Source organism: Manihot esculenta, chromosome 11 (genome assembly GCF_001659605.2).
Source record: "Manihot esculenta cultivar AM560-2 chromosome 11, M.esculenta_v8, whole genome shotgun sequence".
NCBI lineage: Eukaryota > Viridiplantae > Streptophyta > Magnoliopsida > Malpighiales > Euphorbiaceae > Manihot > Manihot esculenta.
In genome coordinates this window covers 32,440,324-32,459,978 of record NC_035171.2, presented here as the reverse complement: position 1 = coordinate 32,459,978, position 19,655 = coordinate 32,440,324, and the positions used below count along the sequence as shown (strand labels likewise).

The 19,655-nt window shown below is 30.4% G+C and overlaps 3 protein-coding genes across 4 annotated transcripts; all 3 read left to right on the top strand.

Annotated features, from left to right (window-relative positions):
• The first annotated feature begins 700 nt into the window (after positions 1-700).
• LOC110625507 (tRNA dimethylallyltransferase 2) lies at positions 701-6,024 on the top strand. Of its 2 annotated transcripts, XM_021771127.2 has the most exons (10): positions 703-1,073; positions 1,151-1,230; positions 1,460-1,528; positions 1,951-2,023; positions 2,096-2,214; positions 4,124-4,198; positions 4,572-4,991; positions 5,133-5,208; positions 5,316-5,479; positions 5,593-6,024. In XM_021771127.2, the coding sequence occupies exons 1-10, from the start codon at positions 821-823 to the stop codon at positions 5,758-5,760; spliced, it is 1,497 nt and encodes a 498-aa protein (XP_021626819.1). In that variant the 5' UTR covers positions 703-820; the 3' UTR covers positions 5,761-6,024. The 2 variants fall into 2 exon arrangements, with proteins under 2 accessions (XP_021626818.1, XP_021626819.1); XM_021771126.2 differs by having other exon boundaries at positions 701-1,073; positions 1,951-2,214.
• Positions 6,025-9,742: 3,718 nt separating this feature from the next.
• LOC122725142 (dehydration-responsive element-binding protein 1F-like) lies at positions 9,743-10,817 on the top strand. Its single transcript, XM_043961978.1, has one exon. The coding sequence runs from the start codon at positions 10,083-10,085 to the stop codon at positions 10,734-10,736; it is 654 nt and encodes a 217-aa protein (XP_043817913.1). The 5' UTR covers positions 9,743-10,082; the 3' UTR covers positions 10,737-10,817.
• A 5,619-nt stretch (positions 10,818-16,436) lies between these two features.
• Positions 16,437-17,969, top strand: LOC110625525 (UPF0481 protein At3g47200). The gene has a single exon (XM_021771150.2). It carries the CDS (start codon positions 16,523-16,525, stop codon positions 17,915-17,917), a length of 1,395 nt encoding a protein of 464 aa, XP_021626842.1. The 5' UTR covers positions 16,437-16,522; the 3' UTR covers positions 17,918-17,969.
• The last annotated feature ends 1,686 nt before the right edge of the window (positions 17,970-19,655 follow it).

Sequence of the window (19,655 nt, the reverse complement as noted above, 5' to 3'; positions counted from 1 at the left end):
GCTCACCTAAAGTACATTTTTAAGCAGATGAATTGCAGTGACATTGTTATATTCTGATGCAGAGTTTATTGATTTCAGCATTTAATGAATATTTCTGGATTTATGGGAAGTTCCAAAAATGAAACACCCTTTTAATGCAACAAAATTCATTAAATACTCTAATTTATTACTAATTTTACATTTACAAGATAAAAAATTGTGTGGAAAATATAAAAAAAAGATTATAATTTAATTAATTTTTTGCTTTAAAGTATCACGCTATTAATAAATAGATATAATTTTTATACGCTATTAGAAATACTGATGGGTATATTATTTTAATATAAATTAAATTATAAATTTTAAATTAAAATAAGTAAAATTACACAACATATTTTTATATTTTTTTAAATAATAATTATATCTTAATTAATAGTTAAATGTTTTTTTTATAATATTTAAAAATTATCAGTATTTATTAAAATCGGATGTTAGAAATACTATTTTACTATAAAGACCTAAGTAAAATAACTGAGTATTTTTTTTTTATTTTCTCTTAAATTATATAATGTAATATGGGAAAAGGTGGAATATTATATATAATAAAAAAATATTGTTTTATATTTTTGATATAAAATTAATAATAAATAATCGCATTTAACGAACCAGAATGTTGGATTTATTAGAAAACAGATCTGAATAATAATATATGGATTGAACTGTGACGAAATTACAGGCCGAACATAACTAGTTTGTAATACTCCTTATTAGGTCCAGTCCGCGATTTATAAGCCCTTGAGTGAATTCTTGTTAGACGGAGACGAGCTCTGGACATTCACCGATGGAGAGGGGCAGTGATCCTCAGCTGAGCTCGCAAAACCCTACTGATGGAGGAAGAAGGCAGGCGACGGAGAAGGAAGGAGAAAAGAAGGCGAAGCTGGTGGTAATAATGGGTCCCACTGGTTCTGGAAAATCCAAACTGGCCATTGATTTAGCAGCTCACTTCCCCATTGAAATCATCAACGCTGATTCCATGCAGGTCTACCATGGCCTTGATGTCCTCACCAACAAGGTTCCCCTTCACGACCAAAAGGGTACTCCCTCACTTTCTCTCTATTTCTGTATTTTGGATTGATTTTTATGTGATTTTGTGGTGGATTATGCATTGTAGGAGTTCCTCACCATCTGCTGGGAACTGTAAGTCCAAACGTGGAATTCACAGCTAAAGATTTCCGGGATTCTGCTATTCCTGTACGTTCTGTTTGGCCACATTTTTTACTCTCTTTAAGGTTCTTTTGAGCCCATGTTTCTATTTTTCAGTTGATTGAATTGAAGAATCGTTTAATGGTGATATGTCGTGTTAAAGTTCTCTCCTTTATTTTTTAATTTTATTTTCTAGCTTGGCATTTGCAATAGTAATGAGATGTTCTTTAACTTTTAATTTGCATGTCCTGACTTGATTGTGCTGATTGCTTTTCAGCTGATCACCGAAATAGCGTCACGCAACCACTTGCCAGTTATTGTTGGGGGTACTAATTACTATATTCAGGTAAGGAATTCATTAATCCTATAATTTCCAGTGGGGTCTGGTGGAGCTTATTGCTCACATATGTTATAAGGCCTTTGTGCCGCATGAAAAAGTAAAAAATGTATACTGCCCGTGTCTGCTAACCTGATAATCGATGAATCTACATTCCAGATTCAAACAGGAAATCCATATATGGTACTGTGCTTTATGAGACCCTGACCATTCATGAAGATTGTGGACGCGTTGTTGCAACTTCAACTGTTTTGATGTGTAGTTATTTTGAATACTATCTTTGAGTTTCTGTGGTTATTGCTGAAAGCTTCTCTGTACAGATATAATTATTTTTTTCTTATGACAAGAAATTTTCTAGGAGAACTGGAAACCGAGAAACATCTTTTTAGTACATGTTTGCTTATGTTTTGCCCTTGTTTGACTGTTTCCAGGCTCTTGTTAGTCCATTCCTATTAGATGATACAGCTGAAGATTTGGATGAAAGCTTTCAGAATCAGTCTCTTGGTATATTCGACTCCGTTGCTTTTAAATTTGCATTCAAAACTTCAATTGTTGATATCTTATATGGGTTTACAGGAGATGAGCTGACTGATCAGGTGCCTGATTTTGGGAGAAGCAATTTCAATAGCTATGATTATCTTAAAGACCTTGATCCTGTTGCAGCTAACAGAATCCATCCAAATAACCATAGAAAGGTAGAGATCGCAAGTCATTTCTTGTTATAGAAAGGTAATATTTGTTATACATTACAATAGAGATTACAACATATTTATACATGAGAGACCTTATATAAAAAGGAAAGGAAATCAAGCCTATGATCATGTAATCCCTAAGATTAAGGGACTAACACATCTATCAATATTTACTTTCTATATTAACATATTTACTTTCTATAGTCTATAACACTCTCCCTCAAATTGGAGAATAGATGTTAATCATGCCTAACTTGTTACGTATATAATCAACTCGAGTTCCATTTAGAGATTTAGTGAAGATATCTCCTGGTTGTTCTCCCGTCCTAGTTGTTCTCCCGTCCTAGTTGTTCTCCAGTCCTAGTTGTTCTCCAGTCCGGATATGTCCTGTTGAGATTATCTTTTGTTGGACCTTTTCATGAATAAAATGATAGTCAATTTCGATTGTTTAGTTCCTTAATCTTAGGATGTGTTTAGTCCCTTATAACTTTAGCCATGAAAACAACCAACCCAAAGCAATAGTAACAAAAGAAATACAAAATAAAAAGTAGGACGTGAACAATACCCGAATGTGAACAGTACCAAAAAAACGCCTTCACCCAATATCTAAACGGTAAACGAACTACAGATTTGACGAGAGGCTGCGAGGCGACTCCGGCGAGGGTGACTGAAGCAGCGACGGACAGACAACGCGCTTCCACGCGCGGCAAGTGGAACGCGTCAGAACCTTGTCGCAGCGCGTGAAGAGCACTTGCCGGCCGGACACCCGTCGGCTTTTCAGGGCAGCTTCGCCAGTGCTCCGGCGTCCTTCTTAGGTGGGTGGCGAGAGATAAATGTTACCCTATATAGGTAATCCAAAAGAACAGGAGTTCTAAGTCTCAAAAAAAAAAAATTTAAAATCTCTACGAGAGAAAAAAAAATTTAAATCTCTACGGCAGAGGCTCTGATACCATGTAAAAAGATAATATTTCTTATGCATTACAATAGAAATTATAACATATTTATACATAGGAGACTGTATCTAGAAAGTAAAGAAAATCAAACCTATGATCATGTAATCCCTAAGATTAAGGGACTAAGATTAAAGGACTAACACATCTATTAATATTTACTTCCTATATTAACACATTTACTTCCTATAGCCTATAACACTTGTCATTTAGAAGTCTTTGAAATATATCTAAAATTTTTCATTTTTGTTTGCTTGTTTCTATAGACTTGGGTGACTGAATTTGCATGTGTATCCATTCCAGTCTGCATCATCTAATAACTAAGCCATTTGGGGCTTAGATCCTGATTTACCAAACTATGGCTGTGCGGTTTCAGTGCCGTGTTAGGCTTTACCCTCATCTTGTCATCGAGTACAATTTGCTTGATATGGCTTTTATCTTTATATGTAATGTCAATATATATCTATGCTTTACTTGGGCTTATGCCACTTTTGCCCAATTTCTGTTGACACTTCCAGACATAAATTTCTAATGCATAGATGCTTGTCATGCTTTTAACCTCTTAGTTATTGTCTTTTAGGAGTGTAGGATTTGTTCTTATTTTCTAGGTACAGTCGTTGTTTTATCTTGTTTTGATGGTGCAGTTATGGCTACCAACATCCTTATGTTAATATGTTTATTTATTCTCATGGTGTTAGCAGAGTTCTATTATTTTAATGCAACAATGTACAATTCCATGTTCATGGCTTCATTCTGATGTCATTATGAATTGTTTGTTCAATTGAGTGACTTTGCCTGATGGGAATTTTTATCTGGTAATGTAGATGCTACATGCACATTAATGTGCCTACCTTTGAATGAGTTTCTTTCAGGAAACTTTGTCATGAACGTCAGATAATTTTAGGGGAAATCGAGCAAGTACTTTAGACTGATGCCCCTGAATTTGATTTTCTTTTTTGCAGATTAACCAGTTCCTTAACTTGTATGCCCGTTTTGGTATTCTCCCTAGCAGACTTTATCAGGGAAGAGCCGCAGAGGTTAGTAATCCTTATTGTTATGGTCCATGTAATTACAAACTTTATTTGTATTTTCACTTCCTATAAAAACAAATATTATAATTATTTTGGCTGCAATAAAGACAAAAAGATAACATCTTTGTTTTAATTTTGTTTAATGAATTATATAGAAATAGATAATTGTATAAATAGAAACTATAAGCTTTGCGTGCAATGTGTTATAAGTGATTTATTTCTTTCTTTTGTTTCTTCTTTCTATCTTTCTTTTACTTCTCTTCATGCTCTTTCTTCTATGTATGAATGTAGTTGCAGAATTTCTTTTCCAGCAGAGATACAACCCAAATTTGCCTACATACTCTTTAATTTTGTTAACATCTTGAGTGTGGCAGGGCAGAACTGGGGTCGTGTTGATAATTGTAGATTTGATTGCTGTTTTATTTGTGTTGATGCTGCTATCCCTGTGCTGGATCAATATGTGGGGCAAAGGGTAGATTGCATGATTGATGCTGGATTATTGGGTGAAGTTTATGATATTTACAAGCCTAATTCAGATTATACCCGAGGCTTACGACAAGCCATTGGTGTACGGGAGTTTGAGGATTTTCTTACAGTTTACCTTTCGGAAGGTAGGAATGATAAAGCAAGTGATCCTACTAATGAATCTCTCTTCATGGAGTCAGCAAACAAGGACAAAATATTGAAAGATAATATTAAGGAGGTACTATGTTGCTCTGATAACAATGAACTCAAAGTTGTTCTATCTGAAGCCATTGACAAAATGAAAGCAAATACCCGAAGACTTGTCCGTCGTCAAGTAAGTTTATGTTGTGGCACTCTACATCCTTTTTGGACATAATTTTATAATGAATTTTTTCTGCATAGAGGGCAGTTATTGTGGAATCTGGCTTGTGATCAATGTGAAAGCTTTAGTAATATAAATGTTGATGTTTTACAGAAGAGGATGCTTACTCGGCTTCAAACTTTGTTTGGGTGGTATATACACTGCGTTGATGCCACGGAGTCTATATCATGTACACCTTTCACTCTACTATTTGTTTTAATCTAGAATCATTATTATCGTTGGAAAGGTATCCTCTGGACGCTTTTTTGAATCAGATGGATAACTTATACGTCATAGGCAAATCCGATGAGTCATGGTCTGTACAAGTGGTTGGACCAGCAGTGGAAATTGTCAGATCTTTTCTGAGTGAGGATGGGAGTTCAGTGCTTGATTTGGGGGCTTGTGATGCTGCTACAATGAAAACAATCGAAAGGAACTTGTGGACACAGTATGTCTGCAAGGTCAGAACTGCTTGAACCTCCAAGTACTTGGAGAAATTATCTGTTTTTGCACTTTCTCTTTTTTACTTGTTATTAATCAACATAAATTGGTGTGCTTATGAACTCTTTGGTAGGCTTGTGGGAATAGAGTTCTTAGAGGAGCTCATGAGTGGGAGCAGCACAAACAAGGCCGCGGCCATCGAAAACGAATATCTCATCTTCGGAAGCTTCAAGGGCAAGGAAAAGCTTCGGTAGAGCAGAATGTGGAGACCATAATTAATGACCAAGTTTCAGGATCATAGATTTCCAGACATAAGCTGGAATGATCTCAATGGCCTGAGTTCAAGATTATTGATTATGTATCAAATGGGAAGCCAGATTGGGAAAGGTACCAACAGCTTGTATTCATTCTTTGCTCTGCTGTTCTCCAGAAAATTTGTAGTGTCATCTTTTTGTTTTCTGTTTTGTGGGGTTTGTACTTGACAAGTATTGAATCCTGAAATTCGTAGATGGCTGCACCTTTACCACTAGGCTGATCATAAAGGTACACTTTGGATTGTATTTAACATGAGGTGATCGCATATGTTGCTTGTTTGCACTGTAGTTTTAAGGAAAGAATGAGAAATTAGATGATAAAACAACCTAAGAAATCTCATATTTGCCCTTGAATTATGGGGGCGGGTTCAAAGTTCACCTAAAATCAAGAATTAGTCTCAATTAAACTAAACTTTTGCAAATCCTGGATATAAGGATTTTTTTTAATATGATAGATATATTTTTAATATAATAGATATATGATAAGTTGATCTGTTTTTCCTTCTCATTAGAGTTATTTCAAAAAGTTTTCTTTTTTCTTCTTGACAGAGTTTTTTCAAAAAGACTTGTTATGGTAAGGAAGAAGGGAAAAAAACACACTTAGAGAGCACAGTGAAGAATACAATTTAGCTTTACAGGCCAACGAGGGTGAGAGAGACGTGCGGAAAAAAGTTTAATTTCTTCCCTAAAACAACGGATGACTAAGGGATGATTTCTTATAGACAACATAATTAAGGCTAAATGTTCAGTTTCACCTCCATTTTTTTTTTGGGAAAAAGTTTAAAACAACTCTTAACTTTTTGTTTAAATTAGTTCAAAACCTTTAATTAAGTTTAATTTAGTCTAAAATTGGAAGTTTTTAGTTTAAATTTCTTAATTTATTGATTTGGATGGAAAATTGAAAAGTTCCATTTTAATGATTTTCATTAAATTTCTTGATTTTTTTAATTTAATTTTGTAATCAATAAAATTGAACATAAATTAAAAATATTGGACTAATTTAAATAAGAAATTAAAAATAAGTTAAATTGAATTTAGAAAATTGAGTTTTAATCTATATAATTAATTATAATATTAACTAACTGAAAAAAATAAGGCCGTCATTTTTTGTCATTATATTTATATTTTTTTCATTTTTATTTGTAATAAAATTTTTAGTTTTTATTTTATTAAAAAAATAAGAGAATATATGAAAGTGAAAGTATCAGTGTTTATTAAATATATTTATAATTTTTTAATTGAAAATTTATTAATGTGTTATTTTTTTTAAATAAAAATTAAAAATTGAGTAATTTTTTTTTTAGATTTATTCAGATGTATTTACCACCAAATTATGGTGTGAGTGTATTTATTAATCGCTTATAAATTTATTTTTAATTTTTACCATTGAAAATTAATACTTTATTAAATTTCAATTATGAAAAACTTATAGAATATTTTTGGTTATAGAAAATTATTATTTCAAATTTAGATAGTGGTTGACATTAAATATTAAAAATTAATTTCAAACATTTATTTTAAAAAATCAAACTTTCACAAGTGAGTGGACTTTTCGTGGTGAAACAGTTTGAAATTGGTAGTCGTTGCGTCCAATAATTTTATTTATTTATTTTAATTATTTTAAAATTATTATTTATTTTTTATTAATATATGAATGAACTACTATAATTTTTTATTTTTAAAAATATTTTTTAATATTTAATAAAAATTAACATTTTTAAAATAAATAAAATTAATAAAATTATTTTTTAAAAATATATAAATATGTAAAGTAAATAAATATTATAGTATAGAATGGAATAAGTATTTATTTATTATTATTATAATTTTTTTTTTTAAAAAATTGTCAATCCAATGTGAAAGGGAGAAGCTTAGGTTGAGAGGTCAAATCAGAAAATGACATACATTTATTGTTAGCTCCTTCAAATGCTTACTTTAAAAAAAAAACTTACTTCAATTTTTTTTTTGGATTTAAATTTTAATAAATTAAATGGTTAAAAAAAATCTTTAAAATACATGTATATGATATTCTTTTAATATATTTCTCAAAGAAAAATTATTTTACGGTTTACATTTATACAGAAAATAATAAATTGTGCATCTTTATTATTTGTATCGTGCAATAAAATATTAAAAAAATTAATTTAATTTATAATTTTTTTGTGTATTCAAAAAATATATTAAGAAAATATAAAAATATTTATAATTTTCATTTATGTTTTTCATGAAAAAATAGTCATTGCTAATTTCTAAATATCAAATAACTAAACTACTTATATTAACTCTGGAGATGTTACAATTATTTTTTATCCATAGTATTGAATTTACTTTCATTCGCAAAGTAATTAGAGTTTTTTTTTTTAATTTGTAATAAAATTTTAATAAAATGAGACTCACATATGAAATTTTATAACTTTTAAATATTATTAATTAAAATTATTGATTCATATAATTCAATTATTGATTTCAAATGTGTGTTGTTCGTGTGCAGACTGTCTTCATATTATCTCTTTGTCTGCTTCAAGCATTCAATGTCAAATAATTTGTCTTAATTTATCACTTTCCTCTTAATCACGATCTGCATATCTCCCTTGAATTGAAATATAACCTAAAATGAATACAAATAATGCTTCATCATCTTCGCCATCTTCAACTCAGAAGCCTGTGTTAATTGCGAAGAAGAGTAGAGCTGACAACTTGTCCGTGTTATTTAGTTGAGGTAACTAGATAGTTTGAAATTTATAGAAAGTGTGAAAATTGTGTCTGTTTAGTTGACAAATTTTTTTGATTTTCTAAGAAATTGAAGGCTTTTCTTCCTTTGATGGAGGAAAGCTAACTTACTTCTCTTAACTTAGTTAAATTACTTTTTGTAAGATAAACTTTCCAAAAAATAAGTGTTACATGTATTAGTAAAAAGTATGATAAGTCAGTGGTAGAATAATTAACTGAAAAGGGAGAGATTTAAAATAATTTGAATTCAAAAAATATATAAAAGTGCTTATATTTATTTCTTTGATATATTGATGTGAAATTAAATTCAAAGAAAGTTGATAAAAAATAATTTAAATATTTAATAATTAAAATTACTGTTTTATATTATTATACTTAATAGAGCTATTAAAAATTATTATTTTATATATTTAAATTATAATTATAAATTAAACAATATTATTATTAAATGATTATTAAATTGATATTTTAATAATATTAAACATAACAATTTTATAACCGTTATTACAATACCATTCGGTAATTTTATCGATGTTATTGAAATAAAACTGAATTGTAATTGATCAATCTACGAGAAGCAAATCGTGGGGTGATTGGCGCTTATAATGGTAATAGGCAAATGTAATAAATTGCTTAAAACTGAAGAATAATTGTGTAAAAATACGTATTTTGATTTTCATGTTCGTTAATTTTACCTTACTGTGATAAGGTGAAATTGATTATCAAATCTTTTAAAAATTCGACTAATATCAATTAATAAATAAAAAATCTTGTGATTATACGTGCAATAAAATCTATCGAATTGTGTCTGTTAATAATAACTTTTCATGAAATCTTATTCTGTTAAAGAGAGAGCGAGTCTTAACAAAGAGTTGAGTGTAACGATATCCAAATATTTTTTTTTATAAGTAGAATTGTACGTCGATTTATTAGATTTTTATATTGTTATGTTGCATTATTGTACTAGTCTCGTTTGCTTTTTAATATTTTTATTTATAAATAAAAATATTTTTATATATTTAAACTTTATTTTAATAAAAAATTTAGTTATTAATAATTTTTTTGAATATTAATAATATTTTTCTTATAAAAATAATATTATTAAAATTTAAAAAGTAACTATGAATTTAAAATTGAAGATGAAAAATAATCAAATTTTTAGAATTACTATATATATTCCCATTAAAATTTTAAAAGATATTTCATATATTTTGAGATAGAATTCGAGATTTTTAATTAGAAAAAAAATACCAATTCCATACTAGCTCTCATGTTTAGATTTTTCTATAACTAATTAAATATTGGACCCATCCCATTTCAAAAAAAAGAAAAAAGAAAAAAATATTGGACCCATCTATGAGTAAATAGTCAATCTGCTGTCGTATCATTCACTCTTTTATCGTTTTAATGAATTTACACTTTCATGTGCTTCTTCCAAATGGGCGTGTAGCTCGTGGCCAAACTCCTTTGTCCCCTTCGATTATTCAACCTCTCAAAAATCTCTTAATCACTCTTGTATATATATATGTATATATATATGCACTTCAAGATTCACATCTCTCTATGGATATAAACTGAAATGGTCTCTGAGATTGCTTCATCATCTTCCCCATCTTCAACCCAGAAGCCTGTGTCAGTTGTGAAGAAGAGAAAAGCAGGGAGGACTAAGTTTAAGGAGACGAGGCACCCAGTTTACAGAGGGGTTCGAAGAAGAAATGGGAATAAATGGGTATGTGAAGTGCGAGAACCCAACATGAAATCATCAAGAATATGGCTCGGAACCTTTCCTACTCCTGAAATGGCTGCTAGGGCTCATGATGTTGCTGCTTTGGCTTTTAGAGGAGAGTTTGCTGCTCTTAACTTCATAGATTCTGCTTCGATACTTCCACGAGCAAAGTCTTCTTCTGCTAGAGATATTAAAAGGGCTGTTCTTGATTTTGTTGAGGCCTTTAACAGGCCGAGTGTGCCATCATCATCATCATCTTCTTCTTCGTCCGGGTGTTTTAATCCATGCATATCCACGAGCGATGATTTTCCCGGCGAGAAGAGACAAGAAAATGAAGCAAATGCTGCTGCAGCTACACTATTCTTGGACGAGGAGGCGTTATTTAATATGCCAGTTTTGCTTGATAGCTTGGCTGAGGGCTTGATTCTTACTCCGCCATCTATCGGAAAAGAGTTTGATTGGGATGAAATAGCCTCTGCTGTGGACATGACTTTATGGACAATTTAATCGGCTTAAGTTGAGATAAATGAGACCGAGAGTTAGGATTTTTATGAACAAAATTAAATATTCGTTCAAAATAACAGAATTGTGTTGGTTTTAATTAAATTTGGATTTATATTCTCTTAATTATCACAATATATATGATAATATATTTTGAATATATTGTAACATAATTTTAGAAATTTGGTATAAGTTAATTTCAAGTTTTTAAAATAAAAAAAATTAAATTTAGTATTTTACTTTTCATTCTGTTATATTAGAAAAATTAAGTATTTACTACCTCATTATTTAAATTTTATATTGAAGCAGTTTATATAATTTGTATACCTATTAAATATGTATAGTATGATACAAAAACACATTTAATTTTGTGATGGTTAAAATGACTTTATACTTTCTTACAAATTTACAATTAATTAAATTTCATGGATACATATTATTTTAATTAAATTAATAAACATACAACACATGATATTGTTAAACCAGCACAATAAATTTTGTAATATAAATAAAACTTTACAATTTATAAAATTTATTAACGTTGATTTATACAAAATTATATACAAAAAATTTAACTATATATTATTACTGAAAAGTTATTGGAACCATTTTTTTTTTTTTTAAATGCTTTTGTATGTGTGATAACTTATAAAGTATAATATTCTTTGTAATTGAAACACTTGTTTTCAATTCGATCCGTTTTGGTGACAGAAAAGAATTCATTTTGATATAGATAGAATAGGTGAACATCTTAATGAAATTAGGTAAAATGTTAATTTTTTACCCACACAGACCTTTTTCTCGATGTATTATCAAATTTATAACTGGACGTTGAGGTAAATTAAATTGATATTGACGCATACGATAAATAAAGTATGAATTAATCGATTTCATTATTAGTCGACTGTTTATTATTAATGAGCCACCTAATACACTTACAAAATAAGAAAATATCCTTATTCAATCCGGTGGGACGTAATAGTAACAGTCAACAACTAAATAAAGAATTTTATTTAAGAATAAAATTAAGTTTTAAAATTTTTTATTTATTTTTTATTTATTCTTAACAACAAAAATAAAATTATTAATAAAGAAAAATGATAAAAATATTTTAATAAATTTTTAAAATATAAATATTAATTTATTAATAATAAAAATATTTAAAAACTAAATAATAAATCTCTCATTCTATTTAATTTTTATAAAACAATCATTTTAAACAGTATATCACAAAAAATATAAATATAATATTTTTTATAAGATAATATTACGGGATTATTTTGATGATAATAAATTCAACTGTTTATTTTAATAATAAATACTACTATTATTAATCGTCCTGCAAGTTTTCTAATAAATTGTCATTATTTTTTTATTAATTTATTTTTAATAAACACTTATTATTTTATGGATATATGTATCACATTATATAAATCAATGATATAAAACTTTTTAAAAAATTCAATGTACAATAAAAGTCGAAATACAATGTTAGTCAACTCAAGTTCAGAGGAAAAGGACAGAATAAACACTTTTTTAAGGTGCATGCATTTGTCTAAACATCATCACTCTTCTTTGAATGTAAACTATCGACTCTTGAGAAATTGATAGATGTTCACGGTTAGCAGGACAGAAGCTATCATTTGAAAACTCCAGTAGCCATTTACAGTTAGACACTCAGACCTCGGCCCAGCGAAGACTCCAACACCTAAGACCAGAGAAGCTCCCCATTCTCACTAAACTCAAGAAAAAATAAATTAATTTTCAAATTCCTGCACAGCACAAAGAAAATGCAATTATGTCGTCTACAAAATCTCTCAAATATACTTTATTTTTCTATTATATATATGCAGGGATTTTCCTTTCCTTCTACTTGGCTTTCCATTCTCATCTCTACTTTAGATTGAGAATATATGTCTAAAGTTGAAAAAGAAAATATTTTAAAATAAAAAATATCTATTACTATCGATTATGTTTTAATTATTCACTAACTTAATAGAAATTTAAGCATTTAAATTTAAAAATATATAAAATTAAAAAAAATTAAAACATAATTTATTAATTTTATCCTTTTAGTCAATGATTCATTAGCTATCAACCTATTATTAAAAAGTGAAATAATAAAATATACATTCCATTACATATTATTTTCTCTTTTTTCTGTCTGGGCTCTAAGCCTTCAACTTTGTCGTGCCATCAATTCTCCCAGTCCCATTAGGTAGGGAGAGACCTCTCCTTCCCAACCCGGCAGTGGGGAGGGAGTAACCTGACTTTGGATTACTTCCTCTCCACATCAGCCGGGTTGGATGTAGATAGCTTTTTTTTTGTTTGTTTTTTTTCTTTCTAGGGCGTGGTAAGAGAAAGTTTTTACTTGTGACTATTGGAATTTCTTTGATGGTTTTATATGGTTAATGCATAGATCTACGTTTTCTGCTGGATGTTCTCTATCATCGATCGATTAAGGCACTTTAGTTGAGTGCAAATCTATTTTTACGATAGTAGAGTTGAAGATTTGTTGATCCCCTGAGCAATACTGTTGTCGTGATGCCAATATCATCCCTTTGGTTGACTCTCAAAGAGAGCTTGCTATGAGCTTTATCTAAGAGTGGGTCTCTCTGGTTGTATCTGCCAGAATTAGGTGATTGGGGGATCAGCTCCGGTGATTTTCCAGCGATGCCTACTTTTTTAGTGTACTTTGTTTGTATGGGTTTTGAGCCTTTGCTTGCAATCTTAATTTTCTGCTTGTTTTGTTAAAGATCCAAGTAGTTGTTTGTTTTGGATCTTAGAGCCTTTTTAATTATGAATGGAATGAACTCTCGGGAGAAAGAAAATCCATTACATATTCGATATAATGCAATTTTTATTTCATTATATTAATATATATCCTTTTTTCTTGTTTTCAATGCAAATTTAATTTATCTACTCAACAATGGCTTCGTGTAACAAGTAACACTACTACAACATGTGGATATGTCCGTCCGTCCCTCTGACATTTGTATTGTCGAGAGAAATTGTGATGATGTCAAGGAAACTAATTGTATAAACAAGATGGATAGTGAATTAACAAAGGCCAGCCTTCAGGAAAGTACACATAAAATAAAGAGCCAGAGAGAAAATTCAAAGAGTAAACGTCGGCGTAGAAGTGATAGTGTTGAAGAAGATGTCCCAACACATGATGAGGGAGAAGGAACAGATCAGTTGCCAAAATCTAAACGTCTGCGGCCCCAGTTCTTGCTCTCTGAGGAGATCAGCCCCAGATCCGCCAAGGTGTTGAATGCTCGAGAAGTTAAAGAGGGAAATCTAATTAGTTTATGGTGTTATTCGGGAATTTCAAGGGTTCTGGAAAGGGAAAGCCGAGCAGGTGAGGAAGCAGATAAGCAACAAGCCCCTTATCCAGAATATTTTTTCCAATCAGCAGAAACATCTGCAGCCTTAAGGGATCAACTCTTCAAGTTGAAAACTTTTGTTTTAAGAGGAGGAACTCAAGGTGGAGAACGGTCTACTACTCGATCAAACTAATGGGTTGATTATGCTGGTTTTTCTCGGGTAAAAAATTTATCAGTGTATCTCTTAATTTTTATATGAATAGATTTATGTGTTTGTATTTTTGGTGGGCGTTAGAATTGCCATATATATATATATATACGCTTTTTTTTTTCCGAACAATCATTACTTGCAATAAGTAGTCGACAATTTAATTTATAAATTCACCTATATACAATGAAAGTTTATTTATTAGGGCTTAAATTTTTCTATATCCTAATAATGCACGTGAATCAGTAATAAAGAAGGGACGAAGAACTCCACCTTCTAGGCTACTTCCACTCGAGCAAATGATATATAAAGCGAAAAATTAAGTGGGGTATGTTGATATTAAACTTTATTACTTAGACAAGCATAATCTGAGGTTGCACCATTCTCATGCAATTGTAATTAAGCCATGCATTTGGCAGCGCACTAGTGTTTCCAAGGAATTGAATCACTGAAACCCAAATACAAAAGCTAGTAGTCTCCTTACTGTCTCTGTCCCGATTACAAATGATCGTACAGCCTGCGCATTGTTCTGTGGAAACATCATCTTCGGCATGGGACGGCTCATCATCTGAGGCTTTTCGACTTGCACTCGGTTAAAACAATTGTTTGAAACAAGCATGCTGATAGCAAGTAGCAGAAGTACTAGAGACAAAGCAATTGACGGAAGAAAACTCTTTCTTTTATGAGCCAGTGCCATGATTTTCCTGTCTCCGGGGCTCGACATCACAGCTTTCTGGTTTTTTGACTTCATTGATGGTGCTTCTGCTGCTTGCCTTGGCAGAGTTAGACTTGTAGAGATGCTTTATATGGACAAGATGCATTGCACAGAGCCTTCTTTTATTAATATTCGACATTTAGCAGGTCTTTGTTTAACAATATTTGTAATCAGTTGAGCTGTTAACTTCTTAATTTTCATAAACTGCATGTTTTAATTTAGATGCAGTCATGTAAACTGCTGACTTTCTGATTTTTCGATTCTTACTTTAGAAACCAAAATGTATTATTCCATGTGTGATTGACTAAGAAAAATAAATTTATTTTATATTTTATCCATTTTAAATTATAGATTATTATTCTTTTCAAAATAACAAACTTGTAGCCTTCTTGGTAGAGATCAATAATCATAAATTTATATTTCAAGGTCAATTATTCATGCTTAATCATCACAGCGTTCGATGCCCAGTCTTAATCACACTAATTCTTTTTTTTTTCTTTTAATTATCCAAAGATAAACTATCAACTTTTTTATTTTCAACCAGTCTTAACATTAGTCATTTTTTATTTCTGTATTTTTCAATTGAAAAGGAAGAATATATAAAATTAGATCGGAATTACTTGAAAAAGTCACTCTAGGAAATATTTCTACCACTTCAAGCAAAAAATATCATCCCTGGGATATGTTAATTTTGTCTGTTCAAAATTAAGACAGGGCTTAGAGATGTTATAAAAACAAAAGAAATCTCAATGAAAGTCTTCTTTGTTTAACATTATCTGCACCGAGTCTGATTTATTATAAGCAATAAGCTCAAAGATATTATTATATTATAATAAAATTAAAATTTTTTAATTAGGTGAATTCTCAGTACTCTCCCCTCTCCATCTCATGTGTCATGACCAAGAAAAATTCTTTTCTTTTTTTTTAAATAATATTTAGAACAAATGGTTCCCCACTTTGATAACAGATAAATTAATGAAGTTGGAACTTAATTATGAATATGCGACTAGTTACCCATGAAAAATAAATAAAGACTTTTAGCCCTCTTAGTCTTTTACCAGTTCATTTAGGTAAACTATTTTCCTGCTTAATTATCTAATTAATCACAGCTGTACACATGGAGTCAGCTAAACTTGTGATTTGTTTCCCATTGAGGTCAACTAGTCCTGCTTAATTAACTAATTAATCACAGCTGTACACGTGGAAGTACACTTGATGAATGCATGAGAGGCAACCCAAGCAAGCAGTTGGAAAAAAAAAAAAAAAACAGGCAATGCTTATTTTTACTCTTTATAAGGACCCTTTGCGGGATGATTCAGTTATAAACTGCATATTAACTCTTTAATATTATTTAATTTATTTAATAATTAATTATTTAATTTAAATTTTCTTTTAGTACATTTAATTTTTCTATATTTGGCTCCAGCATCACTGAAACCACCAGAGTTCATTTCTTAACTTGCGTACGTTTTGGCTTCATCTCTCTAGTATCCTCTTCTACTTCACTGGTTGGAAGTTGGGGATTTCAGACATCAAGAAGACAATGTCGAATCCCACCACCAACCATAACCCAGCAACAGGAGGAGACTCTGCGCATGTGATCATCATCCCGGAGGCGTCACACAATAATTGGTTAACATTAATGCAAGAAAATGTGAAGAAATCACCCAAGTCTCTGAACATGACAGCTGGTCGGAGTTCTTGTTCCATCTTTCGAGTGCCTCAAAGCCTCAAGAAAATTCACCCCGAAGACTTTGAACCTCGAATAGTCTCCATTGGACCCTACCATCAAGGGGAGCCTCACTTGAAAATGATCGACGAACACAAACAGCGATTTCTCGGTGCTGTTCTTGCTCGAACACAAAAGTTCAACGTTGGTCTCGATCAATTCTTCAAGAACTTGGCAATCAAGGAGAACAAGATACGAGAGAGTTATTCAGAGAATATTGATTGCAGCAGCCATAAGCTAATCGAAATGATGATACTTGATGGCTGTTTCATTATCCAGCTCCTCTGCATAGTAGGAAAGTTAGTCGAAACTGATGCCGATGATCCTCTACTCACTTTGCCATGGATATTATATTCTCTATCGAGAGATCTTCTCTTGTTAGAGAATCAAATTCCTTTCTTTGTTCTTGAAGTTTTATTTGATTTATCAAAACCTCCGGATTCAAAAGATTATCCCACCTTCACAGAACTTGTCCTGCAATTCTTTGATTACGCAATACCCAGACCTGAGGATGAAATCCCAGATAAGTCTAGGAAACTGAGTGGGGAGCATTTACTAGGTCTGTTTCGCTCATCTTTCATCCCATTATCATCCCAAGAACTTGCAGCTGCTAAAACTGACAACAACCATCTTCAGCTGATGATCCAACCTGTGGAGAAGCTCCGAGCAGCTGGAATCAAGTTGAAGCAAAGGAAAGATGCGAAAAGCTTCTTGGACATTAAATTTAGAACTACAAAAACTAGGGGGTTGCTGGAAATCCCAACTTTAAGTCTAGGTTATGTCACCTTCACTTTCTTACTGAACTGCGTCGTATTTGAACAATCGTATCGTCAATATTTTTCGGCCCATTTCACATTGTATATTATTTTCATGGGCTGCCTCATCAACACGATTCAAGATGCTGGATACTTGCGGGACGAAAGTATTATTGAGACTTCCTTTGGAACTGATGAAGAAGTTGTTAAATTCTTCAATAAAGTTGGCAAGGGTATTAACTTTGACATCAGAACGAGTTATCTAGCAAATGTGTTCGCGGATGTGAACGAGTATTGCAGAAATGGTTGGAATGTTACGTTGGCAAAATACTTGTATACTTATTTCGATGCTCCATGGTCATGCACGTCTGCTATTGCTGCTTTGTTTATCCTTATTGTAACATTTATTCAAGGCTTCTATGCTGTGTATGCATATGTAACACCTCCTAGTTAAAGCAAAGCAGCAAGTTGTACTTTTTTTTTTTTATATAATTTCAAGTGTGTGAAATAATTAATAAAAGTGTCTCATTTTACGTGCTATAACTTATTAATTATATTAAAAAATAAGTTCAAGTGTTTTTTTTTAATATTTAAATATAACTGTATCAAAAATATTCTTACAAAATTAATCATATCATAAGATGCACATATAATTTGAATAATGAATATATTAAACTTATTACTTATATATAGCACAAACTACCGAAAATAATTAAAAAAAATTTACCTCTAAATCTATAATAGTAATTCTAAAAATAAAACTTCAATTTTCATATATATGCACAAAGACTTGAGTTGGTATACGTAATATGAACATTGAAATTTTCATATATGCAAAAACTTGAAAACCAAAATAATATGAAGACCGATAATTATAAAGTCCTAATGTCCATCTTAATCCTCCATTACAAGTTTACAACTAAGCATATGCTTCATTTATTTTTAGTGTGAGATGTGGTGTTAAAAAATGAACTCCCAATCCCATATCTTAACTCTCCCTGAGCAATTAGAAACTATTATACACTCCATTTTATAATTTTTATCCATTTTTTTTTTTTTTCAGTATGTTGTTAATACCGGTACGCCAACTGCCTAGTAAAACACTTATGTCAAAAGCTAACAGATTAAAAGTCCAGCGCAACTCTAAACGGTCCAATCCCAGTTGGAGTGATTAAATTCAATACGGATATCTCTATTCGTCCAAGTAATCCTTTTGCTTTTGGAGGAATAATTCGTAACTCAAGTTGCCAGATTTTACTACGTAGTTTGAAAAGTCTAATGTTCTTATGGTAAAACTGAAAGTTAATCTTCATAGTATTAAACTGATGAAACAACGTGAATTTAGAGAAGTAACTGTGGAGAACGAAAATGTAGAAGTAGTTAACATGCTAAATAGGTTGATTTTGGTGCATGATCACCTTACAAGATGGCTGCTAGATTTGGAGAAAGCTTTCAAAGTCTAGAGAGCCATTTGCTGATCTCGTTCATCTCATTAACAAAAATGTTTATAGTCTTTTTTTTTTTTTTCAATTTAGCTTAATCCTTTTTTTATTATTTAAAAAAAATAATCATTATATTAAAATTCATTTAATAAGACGTAATAATTTAATTATTTAAATTTTACTTTTTATAATAATTTAATATTTTAATTTTAATAATTTACTATCATTCACTTTTTTATAGTTTTAATATTTATAATAATTTAATTTTTTAATTTAATTTGAGTTGACTTTTCAACTGAATTGACTAATGATAAATTTAATAGAATAGCCATTTTATTAATAAAATAAAAATTCAGACATTAAATTATTTACTATTAAAAAAATAGAAATTAAATAGCAAATTTTATTAAATATTATAAATTACATTATATTTCTGACACCTCTCTCACCGACACATTTAATCACACACACACATATATATGATGACGTAACTCTTTAGTTTTTTTTTTAAAAAAAATTACTTATATTTTTTTTTTGTTTGAAAAGTACAATATATATTTTTTTTTCCAAAAGGTAAATACTATTTATATAATTTAATCATTACAAAAATTAAAACATTTCATAATGTTGGATTTAGAAAACACATTGTAAGATGGTGAAAGAGAAAGCACTTGTTGAAGAAATGTTTTCAGTTTTGATGTTGTAGCGTGAATAGAATTGTTATAGCTCAAACTAAGATTGAGCTTTTTA

What these genes read in the sequence shown, in the direction of transcription:
- LOC110625507 (XM_021771126.2), top strand. Translation starts at nt 821, where the DNA reads ATGGAGAGGGGCAGTGATCCTCAGCTGAGCTCGCAAAACCCTACTGAT. An exon ending in GTACTAATTACTATATTCAG is followed by an intron (nt 1,529 to 1,950) that starts GTAAGGAATTCA and finishes GACTGTTTCCAG; the next exon opens with GCTCTTGTTAGTCCATTCCT. An exon ending in ATCCAAATAACCATAGAAAG is followed by an intron (nt 2,215 to 4,123) that starts GTAGAGATCGCA and finishes TCTTTTTTGCAG; the next exon opens with ATTAACCAGTTCCTTAACTT.
- LOC122725142 (XM_043961978.1), top strand. Translation starts at nt 10,083, where the DNA reads ATGGTCTCTGAGATTGCTTCATCATCTTCCCCATCTTCAACCCAGAAG.
- LOC110625525 (XM_021771150.2), top strand. Translation starts at nt 16,523, where the DNA reads ATGTCGAATCCCACCACCAACCATAACCCAGCAACAGGAGGAGACTCT.